Consider the following 24,967-nt stretch of genomic DNA (forward strand, 5'->3'; position numbering starts at 1 on the left):
GGTTTCACCATGTTGACCAGGCTGGTCTTGAACTCAGGTGATCCACCTGCCTTGGCTTCCCAAAGTGCTGGAATTACAGGCATGAGCCACTGCGCCTGGCCCATTGCAACTTATTTGTTAAAGAAACTGAGTCCTTTGTTCCATTGAGTTACATTGCATCCCCATGGTGCTGTTCAACATGTTTCTCTGTCCCCTTTATTTCCAGTAACTGGTAGTTAAATCTAGAGGCTTGGTCTGATTCAGGTTCGGTTCTGGGGTCAGAACACATCACCAGTGGTGGTGTGTATTTCCAACAGGAAGCACCCATTGTTCAGTTGTCTCTCTTTTTGTGATATTGGCAGTCAGTGATGACACTTCCTTAGATCACTTGAGTAACTTGAATCTTTTATGTTAAAAAATGTCAATAAATAACAATTGCAAGCAGGAATCTTTAAACCATTGATCCCCACACCATATCCATTAAACCTCTGTCCTTTGAGATATTAGATTGGTATCCTTGGAAAAGGGGGGCCTTATATAAATTCAAGGAGTGCCATATACTGTGATGAATTATTACAATGTAAATACTCCCATGTAGCCTTGCTTTAAAAAATAATCTGGGATGTTATCAAGGTTCACTTATGGCATTTAATTATGATAATTTAGTTTACTGTAAAATTATAATGGCTCTTGGAAGTGCTAATTGTTTAACTTTGTTTAACTTAAGGTTTCTCAGATTTATCTCACTTCATGCCTCTTTCTCCACAGACTACGTATTAAGCCCTCCCAGAAAAGTAATCAATGGAAAGTTATTTGGGAAACACCTTAAATCATTTGTTCAGTCACTCAGTAAGCATTTTTCAAGCACCTGCTTTATGTCAGGCATTGTATTAAACACATATATAGAAATGGACTCTCAAGCTTGATTGGTTCTTTACTTGTCTGGTGTTAGAATATTTCAAATGTCACGTGGAGAGAAATACCTGACTTAGTAGATTATAATGATCTGATCACTGGGTCATACAGTATCTCAAAATAGGCAATATCCCTGTCTCCGAAGAGTCATATAATCTGGCTTTCATTCCACTGCTCAGTCAGGAGTTGAAGAGGGGAGAGACAGGGTGAGGCACTCCAATCATCCATGACTGACTGCATCACGAACCACCCGAAAACCTAATGGTTTCAAGCCACAGCTTATCATTGTCTCTTACGGTTTTGTGGATTGACAGGATTCCTGTTTGGCGTCTCTCATGTGATTGCAGTTAGATGGCAGCTGGGTTGGGAATCATCTGGAGGTTAGACTGCCCCGAACCTCCCTGATGGCTCTTTCACATGACTGGCAGGTGGTACTGGCTGTTGCCTGGGAGCTCAGCTAGGGCTGGTGACTAGAGTGTGACCCTGTGACCTCCTCATGGAACATGGTGGCTGGTTTCTGAGATGGAGTGTCTCAAGTGAGTAGTGTTCCAGGAGGCCTACTTTTGTGTGTGTGTGTGCATTTTTTATTGTGGTAAAACATACATAACCTCACATAAAACTTACCGTTTTAAACATTTTAAAGTGTACAATTCAGTGGCATTTTAAAGTGTACATTTAGTGGCATTAAGCACATTCACAGTGTTGTGCAATCATCACCACTGTCCATCTCCAGAACTTTTTCATCATCCCAAATAGAAACTACACCCATTAAACAACAACACCCCATTTCCTTCTCCCCCCAAGTCTGTGGCAATCACTATTCTACTTTCTGCCTCTATGACTTTGCCTGTTCTAGGTATTGCATATAAATAAGTGGACTCATACAATATTTGTCCTTTTGTGTCTGGCTTATTTCACTTAGCAAAATGTTTTCAAGGTCTATCCATGCTGTCGGAGCATGTGTTAGAACTTTATTCCTTTTCATGGCTGAATGAGATTACATGGTAGGTATCGGACCTCACCTCTTGATGTGAGGAACGCCCTATGAGTACAGAGAGGGAAGGACTTGCTGTTGGCCATCTTCGGAGACTGCTGACCCTGGTTTGCAGATTCTTCTTAGGAGCTGTGATCTTTGTGGCTGGGGAGTCATATGACCTGACTCTTGAACCTGCTGAACCTTGAGAAGCTAAGAGCAGCAAAGAAGGGGCCAGAAGTAGGGAAAGAAAGAAAATTAGAGAGGCACAGAGGAAAGGATGAAAGAGGAATGAAGTCAGAGAAGTAGAGTCCCAGGAACCATGGATATGCAACTTTGTTTACAATGAGCTTTCTGCTGCCTTTCTAATCTTCACATCCAAATTGATTTTGGCCACCTTATTCCCAAGGGGCATAGCAGATCGGGTTCCTGACCAGTTCACCTTATTGGAACAATAAATCTCATGTGTCACATGATTCACTTACTGTTTCTCTTGTGACTCTTCCCTGGTCTTGGTCATATTCCTAATGAGAACATGTTAATATAGGGGTGACAGTGATGCCCAACTTGAGTTAAGGAATCGTAGAGCTAGATATGTGCTGAGGGTCCCCTCTTCTCTGCAGAGGCTGATTGCTTGGCTTATAAGAAGTCACTTTTGAGCTGGGTGTGGTGGCTCATGCCAGCAACCCCAGTGCTTTGGGAGGCTGAGGTGGAAGGGTCAGCTTGAGGCCTGGAGTGTGAGACCAGCCTGGGCAACAAAGTGAGACCCTGTCTCTACAAACAAACAAACAAAAAAAATCACTTTCCTGAGAAATGAGAGACAATGTGCTAAAAGGAGGGACTGAGGGACCCGGGAGAGGGCAGAATTTGCTTTTCACAAGAGGCTTGAAAGTGCCCTTGAGACATGTGTGTTTTCACTAGGACTAGGCAACTCTGGCTTATGAGAGCTTTTAGCTCTCCTGAAAGTTGTGTCCCCAAATGATAAATATTTGTGTCGGTCTCATTCTGGTAGGAGAAGCAAGAGGCCTTTCACCCCTGTTGAAAGAGGAATGAGAAAGCAATGGTTATTATTATATCTTAGACACTTTATAAAAAGAAAATCAGGGACTTCCATGATATGAGTAAACCTGGCACTTCAGCGTGCTGGAGAGGAGAGAGAGACAGTCGGTTCTGTTCACAGCAACGGGCCTGTGTTTGGCTTGTTGGCAAGGAGAGCTGGTCTGGGTGATGGTAATGTATCTGCCAAACTTCTGGCAGAAGTTTAAAGGGTGTCAAGGGACTGAAACTGGGAGTAGGTTCTGTGGGGGTCTAAGGATTAAAGGCACACAGGCAAACCAAGTCAGTGCATGTGGGAGCTCCTGAAATAGGTTGACAGTGGTGAGAATGTGGGCTTTGTGAGTGGTTGTGATTTATGATGTTTTGTTGGTTGCTGTGGTGCTGGGCTGTCAATCCAAGCATTCATTTTGCTAGACCAGTTCAGAAAAATTTTAGTTTGGTGCCTTGTCTTTAATTACTTTTTTTCCAGTGCCATTGTGTTGTGTTCAGATGACTTGCTCATGATTCTAGATCTTTATATTGAAATGCTTCCCCAAATTAAATTGAAATGTAAAATGTTAAGAGTTAAATAAGTGGTTACATCAACTGTCATGGGTCCTGTGCCATTTGTCTTATTAACCAGTGACTAATCAGATTTTTTGGTGCTTGGACTCCATGGCACTGAGGACATACATGTTAAATGGCAGATTGACAGCAAGACCACACAATTGTTCTTGTTTCAGTGGGAAAATGGAACTTGAATTCTAAGGAAAAGGTATTTTGTTCTCCCACCCACCCACCATTCTCACTTCTTCCTTCGACATAGTGGAATTGAAGTCCCAACACTTCCTATCTTCTTTCTTGGGGAAGTGATGAGTTCCCAGCAGAAGCAATGGTAGTAGCCATTTTCATGCTAGCAGTGATCAGGTGTTTGCCTTTCAGGCCTGTCTGTATATGTCCTAGAATATTAGTAAGAATGTATGATACCTGTATATAGCACTTATCAGAAAGAATAGATTTTCTTTCATTTGTCCATTGATTGGTTGACTGATTCATTCAGTATTATTTACCACCACTTATGTTTTTGTGTTCTTGTTTCAGATTTTCTACCCCACTGGAGAAAAGCAACTTTTTAAAATTTATTTTTGAGAGTATCAAAAGGCTGCTTGTGAGGGGGATAAAAGGGCACAATGATGAAATGAGGACCAGTAATATTTTCTTGGGGAATTAAAAGACAAAACAGAGTGTGAAAGCGAAGAATTCTAGGGTGGGATTAGCACCTTTTGAAGTAAAAGTTCCTGCTTTCTTAGAAGTTTCTTCTCATGAGGAAATAATTTGGTGAACTGCTCATATTTAAATGAAAACAACACACATACCTGCACAAATTCATTGTTCACATTTAGGAAAAATATGTGTTATTTCTGATAATTTAAAAAGAAGCATCACATTTGATGAACATATTTAATTGTTAAGGAAATTTTTTTAAAGCATTAATAAAGCCTTTTTTTTCTTTTTTCTTTTTTTTTTTTTCTTTTTTGAGACGGAGTCTCATTCTGTCACCCAGGTTGGAGTGCGGTGGCGCTATCTCAGCTTACTGTGCAACCTCTGCCTCCCGAATTCAAGCAATTCTCCTGCCTCAGCCTCCTGAGTAGCTGGGATTATAGGCGTGTACCACCATGCCTGGCTAATTTTTGCATTTTTAGTAGAGGCAGGGTTTCACCATGTTGGCCAGGCTGGTCTCGAACTCCTGACCTCAAGTGATCCGCCCACCTCAGCCTCCCAAAGTGCTGGGATTACAGATGTGAGTCACTGCACCCAGCCAGAGCCTTTCTTGATTAGAATACTGCATGTGATGCCAGACAGATGTGATAGAGGCCAAACCCAGCTGGGAAGTTGCTTTATACCAACATCCACCTATGAGCATACTAAGAACTGGAGGTGAGATGGTGATATGAGTTAGGCTTTTTGTCCCCACCCAAATTTCATCTTGAATTGTAATCCCCATAATCCCTACATGTCAAGGGAGTGACCAGGTGGAGGTAATTGAATCTTGGTGGCATTTTCCCTCATCCTGTTCTTATGAGATCTGATGGTTTTATAAGGGGCTGTTCCCCGTTCACTTGGCACATCTCCTTCCTGCTACCTTGTGAAGAAGGTGCCTTGCTTCCCCTTCACCCTCTGCCGTGATTGTATGTCTCTCCAGCCACGCTGAACTGTGAGTCAATTAAACCTCTTTCTTTTATAAATTACCTGGTCTTGGGCAGTTCTTTCTAGCAGCATGAAAATGGACTAACACAAATGGCAAAGGTCAGGGACAGGTTTGAGGACTGAGAATGGGACAATGAAGACAGTTACAGGCTAGATGGGGATGACAACTGAATGAAGGGAGAAGTGCTAAGCTGGAGTGATGGGCAGGAAGACAGAGAGATGGCCATAGTTCCTGATCTATTAAAAGTTTGTGAATTGACAAGTGCATTTGTTGAGGAGAGATGTATTGAACGTATTATACGTGTTGGGCACTGCTGTGGGCAGCTTTATAGACATGTTCTTATTTTGCTTTTATTTTTTTTGGTTGTTCCTTTCAACAGCCATTTGAGATATTACTCATTTTTTATAAGTAAATAAGTGAGACCCAGTGAGTTTCAGTAATTTGCTCAAGATTATTCATCCAGTAAGCCAATGGGCTGGAAATTAAACATACATTTATCTCACTCTGAGTTCATGTTTTTTATTCCATTTTATGCTTTAAATTTAGTTTTTCCATTTATCAAGGTTATGTATGCACATAGTTTAAAGGGTCAAATAATGCTGTAAGTCTGAAGAAGAAATCCTCAGTTCTTTATCCCATTTTCCAAACACAATCACTTCAACCAATTTCCAAAGGCAATCAGTCACTGAGGCATTGTAGACAATTAGGAAATCTTTGTCTTTTACATTTCACCTCTCTGCCCCAATACATACTTTTATAGTCCTTTTCTCAATAAAGTTCTATCATGATTTTGGTCAGAGCTATTTTCAATGCTTATTTTATTTTGACTATCCCCTTTCCTCTCCAGTAAAATATTTTATTTTTCTTCAAGTTAACAAAGGTGCTCCTTCTTCATTTGCTTCATTTTTCTGTGTATTATTGATTCAAATGTCAACCATCCTCTTATTGTTTAAGTTGCTTTTCCGTATATTCAAGCACATCTGTTGGATAGTCTATCACTTTCATCCTTCCTGGAGCCTTTTGACTTGCTCTATCTGGACTAGCCAGTCCAGTAGGCCCTGCATATGTTACTATCATCTTTGTCATCCTTCCACCATTATCCTGGGCGTTCCCTTAACCTCTCTTGAGTTGGATCCCTGTTTCCTAGATTCCATAGCTTCTTTTTTTTCCTAACTCCCCACAAATTTTGGTGGAGCATCCTGTAGTAAATTTCTGAGAAAAGGGTATGTTAAAAATACATTTTAAAAATCTTATATGTAAATTGCAAAAAAAAAAAGTGAAAATATTTTTATCCTATTCAAACTTGATCAACATTTTTAGCTAAGTATAGAATTCCAAAATTGGAATTCTCTCTGAAAATTTTGAAGGCATGTCTCCATAGAATTTTGGCTGTCCAGCGGAAAAATCTTTCAACCTTAAACTGTGGTTGAGATTTTTCTTCTGGGTCCAAAGGTGTGGTCAGAAAAAGGAATCAGGAGTTTTAAGTGACTTTTTAAAAAAAGGGATAATTTATATATGGTACCAGACACAAATCTTAAATATATAGATTGCTGAATTTTTATACATGTATACACCTGCGTAATCATTATCCAGATCAAGATACAGAACTTTTCCAGCAATCTATAAAGTTTCCTTATACCTCTTCTCAGTCGATTCCTCTCTCTCCCTGCAGGAGTAACCACTGTTCTGATTTTTTTCTACCATAGGTTATTTTTATGTGTTCTAGAACTTTTTTTTATATGGCATCATACAGCACATGCCCTTTTGTGTCTGGCTTCTTTCAGTCAATATAAGGTTGCTGAGATTCATCCATATTTTATATGCATCAGTTGTCTGTTTCTTTTTATTGTTGAGCTTCGTTCCACTTATGAATGTAGTATAATTTGTTCATCCATTCTTCTGTTATTGACATTTTGGTTCTTTCCAGTTTTGGGCCATTAGGAGCATGTGCTATGAACATTCTTGTCTATGTTTTTTGTGAACATATGCAAAGGTCATAGAATGGTATACATTTAACTTTGTTAGAAACTGCTGATCATTTTCCATTGTGGTTGTACCATTTTCTAATTGTTTTCTAAATAGACTCTTGTCAGTTCTATTTTGAGGCTCACTTTCATTCCAAAGAGTATCTGGTGCCACCATTTCTGAACATCTGGGGATTCTGAAGAGTAAATCCTGTTGAGTTTTGGCTTTCTTCATTGCTTTTGTGGGATTCACTTTTCTCAGGACCACTGAGTCAATTCATTCTTGTCCACCAACTTTCTACCTTCTAAAATTTTATTGCTGTTCTCATGTTCTCTCTGTCCTTAAGGATTTCTGCATTAAAAATATTTTCTTTTCCTGTCATTTTGGTGGGTTTTCAGGAACTAGTAGAGCTAAATCCTTATGCTCAATTCACCATTTAAAACCTATTCACTTTTAAACTATTCTGCCTTCCCACAGTTACTGGAACTATTTATTTAAACCTGCACAGTAAGTTTAAGTCACATCTAGAGATTGGAGCAGTGGGGAAGCAAGGAGCAAAATAAAAGTCCTTAGGCAGTAGGGAAAGGTCAGCCTATTTAAAGAATGAAATCATGTATCAAACAATACCAAGCTGTGATAGGCATAATTATTTAATGGTACAGTGTGACAGGGATTATGAAGAAATCTTAGCAGGAAGGGATAGGCAAATTGAAGGTGATGTTGCTTCTTGATAGCCTCAGGTTCCCCAAACATTCTTTCATTGGGTCAGTTAATTGAGACCTGGAATGAACTGGGGGCACAATTACCAGAGATCAGAGCTGAGGTGAATTCAAAATACTGAACTGAAAAACATAATTCATTTTGCATAAAGGCACCTGGTATAAGTATCATAAAATAGTCATGATTCAAATGAATAACAAAATATAAGAAAAGCGTAGAAGACTTAACTCATTGTGATGGTTAATACTGAGTGTCAACTTGATTGGAATGAAGGATGCAAAGTATTGATCCTGGGTGTGTCTGTGAGGGTGTTGCCAAAGGAGATTAACATTTGAGTCGGTGGGCTGGGGAAGGCAGACCCACCTTTAATCTGGGTGGGCACCATCTAATCTCTGACAGTGAATAGAAAGGAGGCAGAAAAATGTGAAAAGGCTAGACTGGCCTAGCCTCCCAGCCCACATCTTTCTCCTGTGCTGGATGCTTCCTGCCCTTGAACATTGAACTCCAAGTTCTTCAGCTTTGGGGATCAGACTGGCTTCCTTGCTCCTCAGCTTGTAGACAGCCTATTGTGGGACCTTGTGATTGTGTGATTTAATACTACTTAATAAACTCCCCTTTATATATTGATCTGTCCTATTAGTTCTGCACATCTAGAGAACCCTGACCGATATGCCCATGTCGCCAGTCCCTGTGAGAGCACTAGCTCTTTGGATCTTGGATTTTGCAATGTATCCTTGAATGGTTGGATTTTGCATCTTACTCTTAAAAACCACAGGGCAATGTGGGGCAAGCCCTCTAATTTTTGGCTCCCACCGTCTCTCACGGTCTAAAATACAAGTTCTAGAAAGACAGTTCTCTGTCAACTTTGTGTTTTTCTGTTTCTCGAGAGTAAACCTCAATGATGCATTGGCTTTAGTAGAATTCAGGAGCCGTAATCCATAGTGTTCACTTCACTGGGCAAGTGATGATTAATTTGAAATGATAACAATAGGAATGGGGCTTAATGAGCAGGAAGAACATTAGGTTAAATATTAATATAAGGAAAAATTTGATAGAGAAGTTGGATCAGTCAAGCTCCCAGCAGGAAACAGATGGCACAATACAATTACAATTGACAAGTGGTTAATAAAGGGACGACTCACAAAGGTATGTGCAGGGTATGGGGAATGATGAAATTAGAAAAAGATTAACCTTTTCTAAGCCTGCAGGGAAGAGTGGGGGTGGTGGCAAGAATCTGGGAGTCAGAGTCATGTACAGAGGACCCCTGAGAGCCTGTGTGGCTTTCCTTTAAGGGACATAGCCAGCCTGAGGCTGCAGAGAAGGAACCAGGAGAATAACTTCCCCAGCCTCACTCTCTTCCCTCCCTGTGGTCTTCTTTCCATCAGGGGTCCCTGTTGGTTGAGCTTCACTGGAGACCAGAGGGCAGAGGAGCCCCACTGAGCCAGTCTGCATAGCTCAGCCTTCCCCATGGGTAGAGTAAAGGGAGGGTAAGTGTGGAGAGAGGCTGTGGCAGGGCAAACAGGGAGATGCCCCACTTGCAGATGTCAGTGGTCCAGTGTAGAGCGAGTTCCTAAAGGAGGCTGCAGACATCATTCTTTTTGGACAAGGTTTGGAAATAATATAACTGCAGATTTATCTTACAATTTGAATGTCCCTTCCAGCTTCCATAAATTCAGGTGTCACAAGCAAAAGAATGAAATTCTGGTACCAAACCTAATGAAATGTGGTTTGTGAAATTCACTTTGTAATAACAAACTGCTCCTGCAAAGAGGAAATTCCCATTAATAATAAAGCTGTGTACATTGTATTTTGCAGTTTATAAAGGACTTCCATATAAATAAGCTAACATGACTCTAATAATCTGGCGAGATAGGTGGGAAGATAGACCCACTTAATGGATGAGAAAAATCTCACAAAATTGGCCTAAGATATCACAGCAAACAAGCGGGAAAGCCTGAGTTTGAGCCAGGTCTCCAGATGTCAAATTCAGATTTGAGTTTCAAGAGAAACTCCGATCACCTGCAATGATTTTTTTTTTTTTTTTTTTTTTTTTTAAGGCAAGAGTAATTTCTTATAAGAAATACAAGAAATTCTTCCCCTTCCCAGATGTTGCAGAGTCGTCTTTGTGACTATAATGTGCTTTGGCAGCTGATATTTTATTGTCGCCAGTTTAAGGCGGATGCCATTTGATGAAGCTTGGGATATACATTTGGGTCTTGGAAGTGATCACATTTTAACCAGGTTAAAGCTAGAGGGGTCCATTCTGAAGGTCCCTGTAAACCTTGAGTTCTTTATGACTCCAATATTTTGTATCCTGGAAGATGATCCAACTTCTGAAAGAGCTATGTCTGATGTATGCCACAGTTGTCTGTGCTAGGGTAATTCAGGTGACCATTTGGCTAAGTTTGACCAGAGTTTTAATAACATAATAGTAAAGTCATATGCAGGAATAAAGTTGAAGAACAGTGCATGGCGATTTTGTACGGAGTCTATGTGTACAAGTGAAACCCCAGGTCTTCCTTCTGGGCTTTGCAGGAGAGGCATTCTAACGGTTTGACTTTGACTTGTACTTGGCAGCCCCTCCAGTATAGGAGGGAAATGAAGCCTACCAGGCAGTGACTCCCTGGAGCCTTCTCTCAGCTTGTTTGCCAATCAGACATTTTAGAAGTAGCCACATTGATTGTATGATCTCACAATCCTGCCTTGACTGCTGGATTTAGGATTTTCTTTTAAAAAATAAGGTAAGTATGATTTATCTACAGTCCTGTTCCAGATTGCAAGTGTTCAGTTAGCTAAATTTTGACAATTTGAATACTGCATGTAACTACCACCCAAAACAAGAGGTGGAACATTTTTATCACCCCAGAACATTCTTTCATGTGTTTCCAGTCAATCTTCTCCCTCCCTGCCCTCCTCCCAAATAGGCAATCGCTCTTCTAATTTCTATCACTATAGGTTATTTTGTCTATTCCTTAACTTTAAGTAAGTGAAATCATACAGTATCTGGCTAATTTCACTCAATGCAGTTTTAAAACATTGATACATAATATATGGACATATGGGTTAAACGTGCTATTTTGTTACATGGATAGCAACAAAATAATGATCATATAATGATCAAATCAGGGTATTTAGGATATCCCTCACCTTGAGTGTTTATCATTTCTATGTATTGGGGGACATTTCAAGACTTCTAGCTATTTTGAAATATACAATATATTTTTGTTAACTATAGTCACCCTACTCTGCTTTCAAACATTAGAACTTATTCCTTCTATCTAATTGTATGTTTGTATCCATTAACCAACCTCTCTTCCTTGATCCTATCCCCCACACCCGACATGCACCCATCTCAGTCTCTGGTGACTATAATTCTACTCTCTATCTCCGTGAGATTAACTGTTTAAGCGCCCACATGTGAATGAGAACGTGCAATATTTATCTTTCTGTGCCTGACTTATTTCCCTTAACATAAGGGCCTCTAGTTCCATTCAGGTTGCTGCGAATGACTGGATTTCATTCTTTTTTATGACCAGTTAAACTTTTCAATATGTATATATACCATATATTACCATATATTCTTGATTCATTCATCTGCTGATGGGCACTTAGGTGGCTTCCGTAGCTTAGCTATTGTGAATAGTACTGCAATAAACATACACACACACACATATATATGTGTATATATATGTGTGTATATATATATTTGTAGCTATTGTAAATGGGATTGCCTTCTTTCTTTCTCAGCTCATTTGTTATTGGTGTATATAAATGCTACTGATTTTCTAAATGTTGATTTTGTATCCTGAAACTTTACAGAATTTATTTATCAGATTTAAGAGTCTTTTGGGGGAGTCTTTAGATTTTTCTAGCTATAAGATTATGTCATCTGCAAAGAGGAACAATTTGACTTCCTCTGCACTAATTTGGATGCCTTTTATTTCTTTCTCTTTCTTGATTGCTCTGGGTAGGACTTCTAGTACTGTGTTGAATAGAAGTAGTAAAGTGGGCATCCTTTTCTCATTCCAGTTCTTAGAGGAAAGGCTTTCAGCTTTTCCTCATTCAATGTGGTGTTAGCTGTGGGTTTTTCATTTATGGTCTTTATTATGTTGAGGTATGTTTCTTCTATGCCTAGTCTGTTGAAGGGATGTTAAATTTGAGGATCATGTGCTTTCTGTCCTTCATTCTCATGATGTGATGTATCACATTGATTGATTTGGGTATGTTGAACTATCCTTGCATGAATGGGATAAATTCCATTTGATCATGATGTATATCTTTTTCATGTGGCTGTTGGATTCAGTTTGCTAGCATTTTATTGAGGATTTTTGTGTCTATGTTCATCAGGGACATTGGATATTTTCTTTTTTTTGTTGTGTCCTTGTCTGGTGTTGGTATTAGGATAATGCTAGCTTTGTAAATGTGTTAGGGAGAATTCCCTCTCCTTCAATTTTTTGGAATAGCTTGAGGAGAATTGGTGTTAGTTCTTCTTTATAAGTTTGGTAGAATTTGGCAGTGGCTTCATAAATTATTTGCAATTCTTCTGCATGGGAGATTTATATTTAATTTTTAAGAAACTGACAAACAATTTTCTTTTTTTTTCTTTTATTATACTTTAAGTTCTGGGATACATGTGCAGAACATGCAGGTTTGTTACATAGGTATACACGTGCCATGGTGGTTTACTGCACCCATCAACCCTCATCTACGTTAGGTATTTCTCCTAATGCTCTCCCTTTCCTAGCCCCCCCAGCCCTGGCAGGCCCTGGTGTGTGAAGTTGCCCTCCCTGTGTCCATGTGTTCTCATTGTTCAACTCCCACTTGTGAGTGAGAACATGTGTTGTTTGGTTTTCTATTCCTGTGTTAGTTTGCTGAGAATGATGGTTTCCAGCTTCGTCCATGTCCCTGCAAAGGACATAAACTCATCCTTTTTTATGGCTGCATAGTATTCCATGATGTGTATGTGCCAAATTTTCTTTATCCAGTCTGTCATTGATAGGCATTTGGGTTGGTTCCAAGTCTTTGCTATTGTGAATAGTGCTGCAATAAACATACGTGTGCATGTGTCTTGATAGTAGAATGATTTATAATCCTTTGGGTATATACCCAGTAATGGGATTGCTGGGTCAAATGGAATTTCTGGTTCTAGATCCTTGAGGAATCACCACACTGTCTTCCACAATGGTTGAACTAATTTACACTTCCACCAACAGTGTAAAAGCGTTCCTATTTCTCCACATCCTCTCCAGCATTTATTGTTTCTTGACTTTTTAATGATCGCCATTCTAACTGGCATGAGATGGTATCTCATTGTGGTTTTGATTTCCATTTCTCTAATGACCAGTGATGATGAGCTTTTTTTTCATATGACACACAATTTTCTAAAGTGGTTGTGCCATCTTATACTTGCACAAGCAGTGTCTGAGAGTCCAAGTGTTCCTCATTCTCACCAGCACTTGGTTTTGTCAGTCTTTTACATTTTAACCATTCTAGTTGGTGTGAAATGGTATCTCATTTGGTTTTTACTTTGCACTTGTGACAACTAATTATGTTGAACACCTTTTCATGTGCTTTTTGGCTAGTCTTATATTTTTTGTGTGTCTGTATGAAATGTCTATTTAAGTCTTTTGCCCCAATTTTTAATTGGGTTGCTTGTCTCTTTATTATTGATTTGAGGAGTTACTTGTATATTCTGGACACAAGTTGTTGTTGAATGTATGCATGAAAATATTTTCTACCGGTCTGTAGCTTGCCTACTATTGATTTTCCTAACTGTGTCCTTCAGTGGGCTGGCTTTAAGATTTTAGTGAAGAGATTTTGGGTTTGGTGTTAGGAGTAATGGGCCCTCACCCATTTTATAGCTGATGATGTTAATTTTTATTGGCGTGCTGATGGGCATTATAACCACACTTTCTTTTCAAGGCATTGTACACTGTCTTAAAAGAAAACTTCCAAAGGAAAACTCAAGACTTTTCCATAGTAACAGTGACTGTGTTATTGGGTATGAAGATTCCAGGTATATTAGATCTCTCTGAGTAGCAACTGCTAGTGTGTAATAGAAGCCCATGTGGGAAGATCAAGCCCTGTCCTTTGCCAGTTATGTATTCTCCTTTTCCAAGAAACTGTGGCATAATCATAAATGATACAGTGCAGGAGGGGACATATTCTATATGCTGCTCAAGTCAAGTCCAGTAAACACTGAGGAATCCAGCCTGGGAAACAGTAACAACAGCAGCTTCCATTAGTATTTTCCCCAAAATCTGATGGCAGGCTGTATCCAAATTAACAATAAAAGGAAAGAAGCCAAACTTCTCTTGGAGAGAAGAAGGAATTCCCCCTAGGTAAAGTGGCATCATGTGATATTAAACACTGACTCAAAATGGGTCTTGGGAAATGCTTTCAAGCTTGACTTGGAATAACAATAGTTAAAGAACAAGGTTTCTTGTTCATATGTGAACTCATTTACCAGCCAACTCTGACATATCAGCTACCTGAATTGACGCTTGGTTCTAACACTGATAATTATTTCCTCTAATCTTTTGTATTTGCAGTAAGATTTAATTTTCTTAATAATCATGGCTCTCAAGTTGAAAAGCCTGCATAATGTCTAACTTGTACTAAGTAAATACTGGCTTCTCAGTTGACTACTATCAATTTTTTAATTATTCAGAGTAATATTTGTAATAATTAACTTTAGAGAAAAGCACATGGAAAATCTTTGTGTATGTATTCTTTAGTACCTAACGTGTTCAGAACTGAAAAAAGGACCCATCTTTATGTCCATTTGCATACTGTGATTTCTGGATAGTAAAGGCTCTGAGCTCCTTGATGTACCTGGGTTTCACTTATATTCCAGAGTTCTCCATTTGTTTATTTGCTGCTGATCCCACAAAACTAAAAGAAAAAAAATGAGAGTGGCTCAAGGAGGAAATAGCTAGGGCTTAATGTAATGTGTGGATGAAAGATAAGGGAGTAAGAATTATTTTCAAAGAGGAAAAAATAAGGACTTGAGGTTATTGAGAAGACTTAAGAGTCAATGGCATCCCTCAGCACAATTTTAACAACTCTAAAATGTGAAAAAAAGTTTGTCACATTAAAAACACGGTTCTGATCTTTTTAAAAAAAAATTCGTCTTGGAAGAGAATATGAGGTTTTAAAATTAGATAAAACTTTGTCTGAATTTAGCTGTTATCTTTTACTAACTGTCCATTCTCTTGCCATTTCAGGTAAACCTCTTTGTGCTGCTGTCTGTGGTTTGCGTCCTCTTAAATCTAGCTGGATTTATCCTAGGCTGCCAAGGGGCCCAGTTTGTGTCCAGCGTCCCCAGGTGTGATCTGGTAAGCAGTCCTAAAACATCACCAGGCATCTAGGCAGACCCTGGCTTGTCAGGTGTTCCTGGCGAGACTTGCAACATTCAGCACCAGGCAACTGTCCTGAAGTGAAACCTGAAATGGGTAAAAGGAAGTGGGAAAACAAAACAAAGAGCTGCCTGCTGATTATTTCACCCAAGTTGTCGATTACTTTTTCCAAAGCAGGGACCAGCCAGCAAAACCCCGGAACCATAGTGATATAATGCATCATTAGTTAGTGAATAGATGGATCAGGTGTCCACAAGCAATCAGTCTCTGACTGTCCTCATCTAAAGAGAAAAAAAATGGATATTTGGATATTGCCAGAATACAGGTCAACAGTCTTTTATCTGAAACCTTTGGAGGCCAGGTGTGTGTCAGCATTTAGAGTTTTTCCAATTTTAGAAGATTAAATATTTTGCATATACTATTTATTATATAGCATGCCAGTGGAGTCTGGGACAGCAGGCTGTTATCATGACTTCTAGTTTTCAGAGCTTTTTGGATTTCAGCATTGTGAGTAAGAGGTTGTGGACTTGTACCATCTCTGAACTTAAAAGAAAAAAATTTTATTGTAAAATACACATAGCATGAAATTTACCATCTTAACCATTTTGAAGTTTAAAGTTCAGTAGAGGTAAGTATATTCACATTATTACACAACCAATCTCTAGAACTCTTTTCATTTTGCAAAACTGATAGTCTATGCATATTAAACAACAACAGCTCCCCATCCTCCAGCCCCTGGTAACCACCACTTCACATTCCCTTTCTATGAATTTGAGTACCCTAGGTACCTCATACAAGTAGGATAATACACTGTTTGTCTTTTTGTGACTGGATTATTTCACTTAGCATCATCTCCTCAAGGTTCATCATGTTGCAGCATGTGTTAGAATTCCCTTCCTTTTTAAGACTATGTAATATTCCATTGTATGTACCTGATACCTTTTGTTTATCCATTAATCTGTGATGGATATTTAAGTTGGCCCCTACTCTTGGTTATTGTGAATAACATTGCAATAAACATGGGCATGCAAATATGTCTCTGAGATCCTGGTTTTAATTCTTTGGGATATGTAACCAGAAGTGATCATTTGGTAATTCTATTTGAAATTTTTTGAGGAAGGTTTGTATCGGTTTTCATAGCAATGGCACCATTTAATATTTCCACCAACAGTGCACACAGGTTCCAATTTCCACACATCTTCAGTGACAGTTGTTATTTTCTGCTTTTTTTTTTTTTAAAGTGGCCATTCTAATGAGTATAAGGTGATACCTCATTTGGTTTCGATTTGCATTTTCCTTATGATTAGTGATGTTGATAGTCTTTTCATATGCCTGCTGGCTATTTGTATGTCTTCATTAAAGGAAGAACGTCTATACAAGTCTTTTGCCCATTTTAAAATTGAGTTATTTTTTTTTTGTTATTGAGTTGTAGAAGTTCTTTATATATTCTGTATATCAGAATATGGTTTGCACTAAGTCTATTTTTAATAAATTTTTTTTCTACCACAAAACCAACTCTGTGATTATTTCTGATGATATAATTATAAAAGTTTGGGCAAGCCATGAAAGTATAAGGCAGAACTTAAATATCATTTGAATTCCCACTATCCCTGGATAACAGTTTGGCCATGTGTTAAGCATCTCTTTATGCACAAAAATGCACATAGTCAACAGGATCATGTTATAAGTGTTGTTTTCCTTTGGGGAAATTATTGACAAATGAAACCTTTTCGGGCAAGGGGTTGTTCTTTCCTCTTTCCCGCTCTGCCTGTATCTGTCGCCCCAAATCCTTAGTAACAGGCTGGGAAATTATATTTCTTAATGTTTTCATGGTCATGTAATATTACATAAGTATGTATGGGGTGGGGTTGTTCATGATTTTTAAAAAATGGGCATATTGTATGTACTTCCCTGCATCCTGTTTTTATCACTTAAAGATGTATCACTTAGAGAAGAGTAAATACAGACTAACACCCTTAATTTCTTCTACCAAGTTAGTTCCTTATTTTGTTATTGCCTGCTGTGGCTTGGGTTTTGACCAATAGACACAGTGCTGCCATTAATATCATTCTGTATATCCTCAGGGAGATTTTAGTTCTAAGCGGAGTAGGTTCCCAGGACAAGGAATTGTTCTCAGCAGTATCTTGTCTCCTGCCTGTCTCATTTATTATTACAAATTCAACCATTTTATTGTTCTATCCATTGTTTTTAAATTGGGGTAAAAGTTATAGTGAAAAACACAAATCTTAAGTGTGCAGTTCATTATAAGTTTTGACCAATGTATACATTTATTTTGACAAATGTATACACTCATACTCCAGTCTCTATACTGCAAACAAAATATTGTTTGTTGTACTCCAAACAGTATTTCTATCACCTTAAAAAGTTCTTTAGTTTCTCTTTTCAGGCAGTCTCTACTCTCTCATAGGCAACCACTGTTCCTATTTCTTTCACCATAGGTTAGTTTTGCCTGTCCTTGAACTTCATATAGATGGAGTCACGTGGTTTGAACATTTTTGTGTCTGACTTATTTTGCTCAGTAATGTTCTTGAACTTCATCCATATTTTTGTATTGTATCTGTTGTTTGTTCCTTTTTTTCAGGACACTATTTCATTTTATAAAAATACCAGAATTTGTTTTTTGTTTTTTTTTGTTCTCCTGTTGATGGACATTTAGATTGTTTCCGGTTTGGGGGTATTATGAACAAAGCTGCTGTGAGCATTGTTGTTTTGGGAAGGCACTTTTCATTTCTCTTGAGTGAATACCTAGGCATGGAGTTGCTGGATCATGTGGTGCTAAAGAATTTTCCAAAGTGGTTGGGGACGTAGTTATAATTTAAAATGGATAGTCAGTTCCTTCATTAAAGGGCTTAAACTCCCCAGTGACTGGTGAGTTTCTACTAGTGGCTCTCCACATCTCCACCGGCAAAGAGAGCTTCTCTCTCTTTAAAGTTTTGCCAGTCTGATGAGGCCAAAGGGAGAGCTTGCTGTCACTTTAATTTGTAGTTCCCTGAGTGCTAAAGATGGCGTCATCGGTTTTTAAAACGCTCTCCAGAAAATTCAAATGTGCTGGTAGGGTTAAGAATGCTACTGTTGAAAGGCGACGGGGGGAAGACAAGGATCTGACCTCTTCAGGCAATAGCATCAAGAATGCAGGGTGGATGTTCATTATTTAGGATCAGGGAGACTGCTACAGATTTGTTTGTGGATAGGCTAAAGTGACTGATGAGAAGCAAGAGTAAGTTTTTAGAAATATTGGGCAGAGATGGGATTAAGAACGGAGGTGAAGGTATTAGATTCTGCAAGGATCAGGAGTAGGGGAGCAGGAACGCACAATGCACAGTTGCCTGGAATCGTTTTGTACAGAGTCTGAGGGCTTCTTTGTATCCGGTGGGAAAATTAGTTGGTATTCATGATCATTTGTATAATGAGTAAACTTTCAAATAGATTTGTTTAAAGGGATTAAATTTCACCCATCTGGAAAATTTTGCCATCCAGACTGGCTCACTGCAGAGGTTCTAGGTAGCTGAAGTTTCTGAAGAGCTGGACATCTATGTTATATGGATAAAGCACTCACATGGGTGCAGCCCACATAGGCCTGGTTTCCCACTTAACTAAACGCTTTGTATCAAGAATGGACTTGTTTGGGAAGGGAGTACTTTGTAAGATGATGCCTAGTATTGTCTGAGAGAGAGAGAGAGCTTTCAGGTTAAGATCTTGAGGCTTGCACCAAGTCCAAAAAATGAAAATCAGAGTGCATCGTGTTGGAAAAAGAAAGTGAGTTTGGTTCTTTTTGGGGAAGAGTGGGACTCGTGTACATGAGCAGAATGGAGGCTGATACTTCGTCTCATTTAGCTGCTTATTTGTTAGTACTAAACGGGATTAGTGTAAAAACAGGAAGTTCTTAGCTGGAGACTTTAAAGGAGAAAGGAGGAATATTAAAATTCCCTTTGTTTTGGGAAAGCCACTGAAGTGTAGGTTTTGGTTGTTACCATGCCATACCCTAGCCCATCCTGACCGAGAGAGGCATTGCCTGACACAGAACCCTGCCATAACCTCATTCTACAGGATTAGTGCTCCATGGTGGAGCCGGGGTGGTTTTCTTAATAATTAAAGTATTTTTCTACCTTTCCTCCATTAAGGTGGACTTAGGTGAAGGCAAGATTTGCTTCTGTTGTGAAGAATTTCAACCAGCCAAGTGCACAGACAAAGAAAACGCCTTGAAACTCTTTCCAGTTCAGCCCTGTAGTGCTGTACACCTTCTACTTAAGGTACCTCGAACAGATTCCCACCCCCACGGTAAATACACCACGGATCCCCAAAGAAGGCAAAATTACTTGAAATATTCCTGTTCTGTTACCTGCTTCAAACAGTTAAGCTGCTGAAAGCACATGTGAGTGACCCCAGAGACAGAATTGAATGCAGAAAGAACCACAGATCATTGTGTGTGTTAAATTATGTATGGACAGCCTTCTTTGTGCTGAAGAACTGTAAGATAGTAAAAAATGGAAAGGAGCCTGACTATATATATGTATATGTATACACATACACACACACATATGCATACGTACGTATGTATACATATGCACATATATACGGTGTAGCTGTTAGCAAAACCTTTAAGTTGCACACTCATGTGTCATTGTTCTGATGCTCATTTGTTTGCTTACGTGGGTCATATGCACCACTGAGTACTACCAGTCTGCAACACATAGACTAAGGAGAGAGATTGGCCAGAAAATATGGGGGAATTGAAGCACCTTAGCTCTTGTTTAATAGGCAACAACTATAATAAGCAAAAGAGATTAAACAAACGGATGATCCCAGTTGAAGAGAAGTACAAAATTAGCCTTCATCAGGGAGTTGCATAAAATGTGTGCCCTGACTTAAGGAACATTAGCTCAGTGAGTGACAACATCGGCTGGTGAACCCTGAGGCATGGCTTTTAGAGAATCCACTTCCACCGGTTTTCTTTAGATATTTGTTTTGGGTTTCATTTTGGTGGGGAGGAAGAGTCTCCAAGCAAAGAGAGAACTGTTCCAAGCTACCAGCTCTGGGTTGTGTGGGATGTAGAAATGGCCTGCTTTCCATGGCTTCTGCATTTTTGATAGCTGAGTCACCCCCAAACTTTCGGAGCCAGGACTTAGCTTGGGGAAAGCCCCACTAAAGGAGCCAGGACTGTACCAACAGAAGTGTTTGGAATGGCTTTTGCTATTTTGAGATGTGTGTTTAGTGGAGAGAAGTCCTATTTCCACTCTGGCTGGGCCGGCCCCTGCAGCGTCCTCGTCGTGTGCATGGGGCCGCACAGCCAATTGCTCTTGAAATAGAATCAGTGGCCACAAATTAAGCAGTGCGCTGTGCAGGTGGGAGGCTGTGGGAGGGAGGAGGCTGGGAATTGCTATCCCTGGGGAAATCAGCCTCAGAAGAGAAACTCACTGCTCTCCTGGAAGGAGTGTTTCCTGACAGTATTCTGATGCTTGCAAAAAGAAATACTGTCATACCAGGGCGTTCTGTGACCGGGAGCTTCTAAGAAAAGTTTTTGGAATTAAGAAGTGAGCATTAATGCATGAGGGTCATAATAATAGCCAGCATTTATGTGGGCGCTTTCCACGAGCCAGACACCACCTAAATCCTTTACATGCAGCCTCTCCTGAGAATTGTCTTATGGAGGCAACGTTATTATTATTTTTAAGATTTTCTACATGATATTCTGGTGATGTGTGTTGAAGGACTTAGTGGTGCCCTTGTTTCCTTGCCCCAGAAAGTCCTCTTTGCCCTGTGTGCCTTGAATGCCCTGACCACCACCGTCTGCTTGGTGGCCGCCGCCCTCCGCTACCTCCAGATATTCGCAACCAGGAGATCCTGCATCGTAAGTCATGGCCATGTTTCTGCTGAGCCAGCCCATGGACCCCTCCGTGTCCTCCACTGCCTCTCTCCCCGTGCCTTTGTAATGAAGACACTTCACTAACCGAGCTGCTGTTTAATTAGGATGAATCCCAGATTTCTGCTGAAGAAGTGGAGGATCATGGACGCATCCCGGACCCTGATGATTTTGTGCCGCCTGTGCCTCCCCCTTCCTATTTTGCCACATTTTACTCGTGCACACCCCGGATGAACCGCAGGTATCATTCCTGAGTTCCCCTGCAGTCTGAGTGGAGTGCTGTAGGTTCTGAAGACTGAAGTGTCTCCAGAACTCACAGCATGAGATCTCACTTTGCTTTGAAAAAGAAAAAGAAAAATTGTTTCTGACTTAAGGAACATTAGCCCATTGAGTGACAAAATCAGCTAGTGAACCCTGAGGTATGGCTTTTAGAGAGTCCACCTCTGCCAGCCTTCTTTAGAAAACTGAAAAACAATTGTGCTGTTTTTCAGGGGTTTCTATTCTCTCTGTCACTCTCTCTGTTTTCTGTCTTACTTTGTCTGTCTCTTTTTGTCTGATAAAACAGATGAATCCAAAGAAAAGTTAAACTTTGACCTAAAGGTAGACATTTTCAAGTTCAATTAGCTTTCTAAGGGAAACTGACACCCAGGGAGATAACAGCTGTAATTTGACATGATTTAGAGTCACTGTTGCCTTGGAAACACTCCCAGTTAGGCCAAATCGATGTTTCATTGTAATACCATCAGCAGGTCTCAACAATCAGAAATTCTTCCTAGCCATTAAAAAGAGATTAATTATTAATTGTCTCTCCCTGGTCTAGAAAAAATAGATACTGTACTTACTTTCCTTTTCAAATTTCAAACTCAAAATTTTGACCTTCTTAAATATCAAGGATTTTTATTGGTACATTGAAATGCCACATATATTTGTCTGATTGTTAGCAACTTCTAGAAACAAACCTTTTTTAAAAGAATGACTTCATTTATTCATTCAACAAACATAGAATCCTCTGTGCTGGGTTACTGGAATTCAAAATGAGTTAGACCTGCTTCCTCGCCTACCATTAAGGAGCTCACAGTCTAGGTCATTAAAATGTGTTGGAAGGATCACAGTAGTATTCAAAAGAGGGACTTTGGGTGCACAGAGAAGGTCCAGCTCACCCAGAGTGGCGAGGCAGTCAGAGGTGGCTTCCTGGAAGAAGTGACGTTAAGCTGAGTTTAAAGGATAAGCAAACCTCTGTTGAACTTTCTGAAAGAGAATCTCTCAATTCCACGAAAATACTAGTGTCTTTGGCTTCATATTCAGAGGGCCAGAAATTTCTATTTTTTTAATCCCTGTAGTACATGTAGAGACTTATCAAACCAACTTGGTGCTGAGCTTGAGGTTTTTAGAGAAGTATTTTCTAATGTCCAGGGTGACTGTATGTGACTTTGAGATGGGTCACCAGTGGGGCTGCCACCCAGACACTGTTAGTGTTCTTTTCAGTGACTTAGCTGCTGACTCGTCCCTTAGAGTTATACCTGAACCCTACCTCTATACCCTCCCCAGCTCACTTGCCCAGGCAGCGGCAGAGATGACCGCAAAGCTGGAGGGGGTGTCAGCTGGGTGACAGGTGGCTTGGGCTAGGCCTGTGGGACAGCTTGGCCTCTCTGGTGTTCAGGGAGTGGCCTCTACTGGAATTTCACAGCCTCAGGGGCTGGGATGACTTCCCTAATCTTTCAGGAAATGAGCCAAGAATGACAGAGGATGAAGAGATACAGCAGCAAAACACATGTTCTTTCTGTACCTGAGGACACATTTGCGAAAATCTTAGCACCATCTCAGGCTGTCTGTAGAGGATACATTGGAGGATAGTAAAAATGACTGATATTTCTTGGTGGGGATGCGAAATACCCTCTCCAATAAGAGGAATTCTTTGACGCTGAGGTTGCAGATGAGCACTCTGTTGACCTAGGAGGAGGCAACAGACAGATTTAGTTTCTGCAGTGGCAGAAGGGGAAAGTGACTCATGTGGGTTTAGGAGCTGAGCCATCCAGCAGTGTGCTCTGAGCACTCCCGACCTTCCTGTCTCCTCGCTTTCCTTTCTCTTCTCTGCTTCACTGTAATAGTGCTCATCACTGCAGATATTTCCATTCTTCAAAATCTAGGTACATCCTCGGATTTGTCTCTCTGAGTCTTGAGACAACCTCTGGCCAAATCTAGGTTGGAAGAAAACAGACAAGCTTCTCATCAAGGGCTTTATCATTCAGAACTTTCTAGAAAGAAGGCAGAAGGAGGGAGTTAAATCTAAACAGTCTTGTGAGAAAGAAGACATTGCCCAGTCTAAAACGTGCCCAGAGCCCTATAATCATATTGCCAGTGGGCAAACACCTTAATTTTTGGAAATTTTACCAATATCAGAGTGCAGTCCACGTTCCTTTTCAAAAGGGCTGAATTTATTCACATTTAAATACATGTCCTATCAAAAATATTTTAAAATGTGACCAACTTTGCTAGATTCACAGTATAAATCAACTTTATAGACACTAATGGTTTAACCTCAGCTGGTAATTTTCTTTCTCATAAGCAGGCAGGCAAGAATATTCACGAATGTTTTTGTTACTATTTCTACGATCAGTTTTATCCAGAGTTTTCACACAACAGAGGCTCCCCATTTCCTGTAAGGTATTATGACCTCTCAGAAGAGGTTGATTTAACTTCTATAAATACAACCACTTCATGCGTTGGCATCTCCTTGAGAAAAGGCTTCTCGAGTTACTGTCATAAACGGAAGCCTGACTGCAGTTGAGGTTTCTGTCCAAAGATGGATTCGCTGCTTTGTGAATTGATTTGTGATACAGGAGGGGGCCGTGCACCCCACCTCCACTACTCCGGGGTGTCTTTCTTCTCAGAAGTTGGCTTGAGCCAGGAATCAAGGAGTCTCCAACCTATTTCTTGAACATGGACCTGGTTTTTACTCTGGGGATATACCCTATTAAAGAAAACTGAAGACTGAGGGGGTCTTGGGCATTGATATGGTTGACATGGGCATGTCTTAAAGCAGAGCCCCCACAAAACCCCACTCATTTCCTTTCCTAAGAATTTCCAAATCCAAATTCAAGCGGAGTCCGGCAATGCTGGGGTTGAGTCTGTGCTCAGCTCTAGAGAGGGGGCGGGAGGGCCCTTCCCTGTCTCCCACTCCGCGAGCAGCAACCCTGTACCCAGTCACAGGGCGCAGTTTTCCAGTACAGGAGGAGGAGGATTCTCTGGTCAACGGTGTATTCGCTGCTGCATTCCCCCTGAGTAAGTCTTCAGGGCCTATTTGTAGCCTGAAAGCAGAACATGCTTCGCATTTCCGTCTTCAGTGCTCCTGAGCCTGCACCAGTGAAGGCTTCCTGGGGACTTGGTGATGAATTCGAAAGAGCCCAGGCTCTAGAGTCTCTGCAGAGGGTGACCCAGGATGAGTCTCTCACCATTTCTGAGCCTCAGTTTCCTCATTCACCTTCGTTGTCATGTGGCTGCGGGGAGTATTGTTATGAGATAATGGACCTAAGAAGCTTTCTGAAAAGAGCATCTTAGACTGGGCTTTCCCAGTGTTAGTTCTGGGTTTTAAAATGCTCTCAGTATGTGTCCTGCTCTTAAGAAACACTTAGCTCTTAACCTTAGCCTGACCTTATTAGGCAACTGTCTTCTGAAGACCCTCATTCTTAATAAAAATTTGATCAACTTTCCCAGTAGAACAGGGCTTTAATTTCAATCACCGTTATCCATTTGCTTTTGCAATGGTGCGCCATCTTGGCGGTGTATTAGAATCCCCTAGGAGCGCTGACAACGGGCAGATTCCTGGGCCCCACCATAGGCGATGAGAGCAGAATTTCTAGAAGTGAGGCCTGGGCCATCCAGAGTTTTAGAACCTCCCAAGGTGATTCTACCCACCTTGCCAGGACTGAGAG

The 24,967-nt window shown here is 40.2% G+C and overlaps 1 protein-coding gene across 3 annotated transcripts in view; it reads left to right on the plus strand.

Moving 5' to 3' along the window:
* Nucleotides 1-24,967, plus strand: part of FAM189A2 (family with sequence similarity 189, member A2) — a 75,794-nt gene that overhangs the window by 37,748 nt on the left and 13,079 nt on the right. For all 3 annotated transcript variants that reach the window (XM_011970150.1, XM_011970148.1, XM_011970149.1), the window contains exons 3-6: nt 15,023-15,133; nt 19,297-19,425; nt 20,916-21,023; nt 21,143-21,276. In XM_011970150.1, the coding sequence (XP_011825540.1) occupies nt 15,023-15,133; nt 19,297-19,425; nt 20,916-21,023; nt 21,143-21,276 (482 nt within the window). The remainder of the gene's footprint in view (nt 1-15,022; nt 15,134-19,296; nt 19,426-20,915; nt 21,024-21,142; nt 21,277-24,967) is intronic.

Source organism: Mandrillus leucophaeus, unplaced genomic scaffold, assembly GCF_000951045.1.
Source record: "Mandrillus leucophaeus isolate KB7577 unplaced genomic scaffold, Mleu.le_1.0 Scaffold93, whole genome shotgun sequence".
NCBI lineage: Eukaryota > Metazoa > Chordata > Mammalia > Primates > Cercopithecidae > Mandrillus > Mandrillus leucophaeus.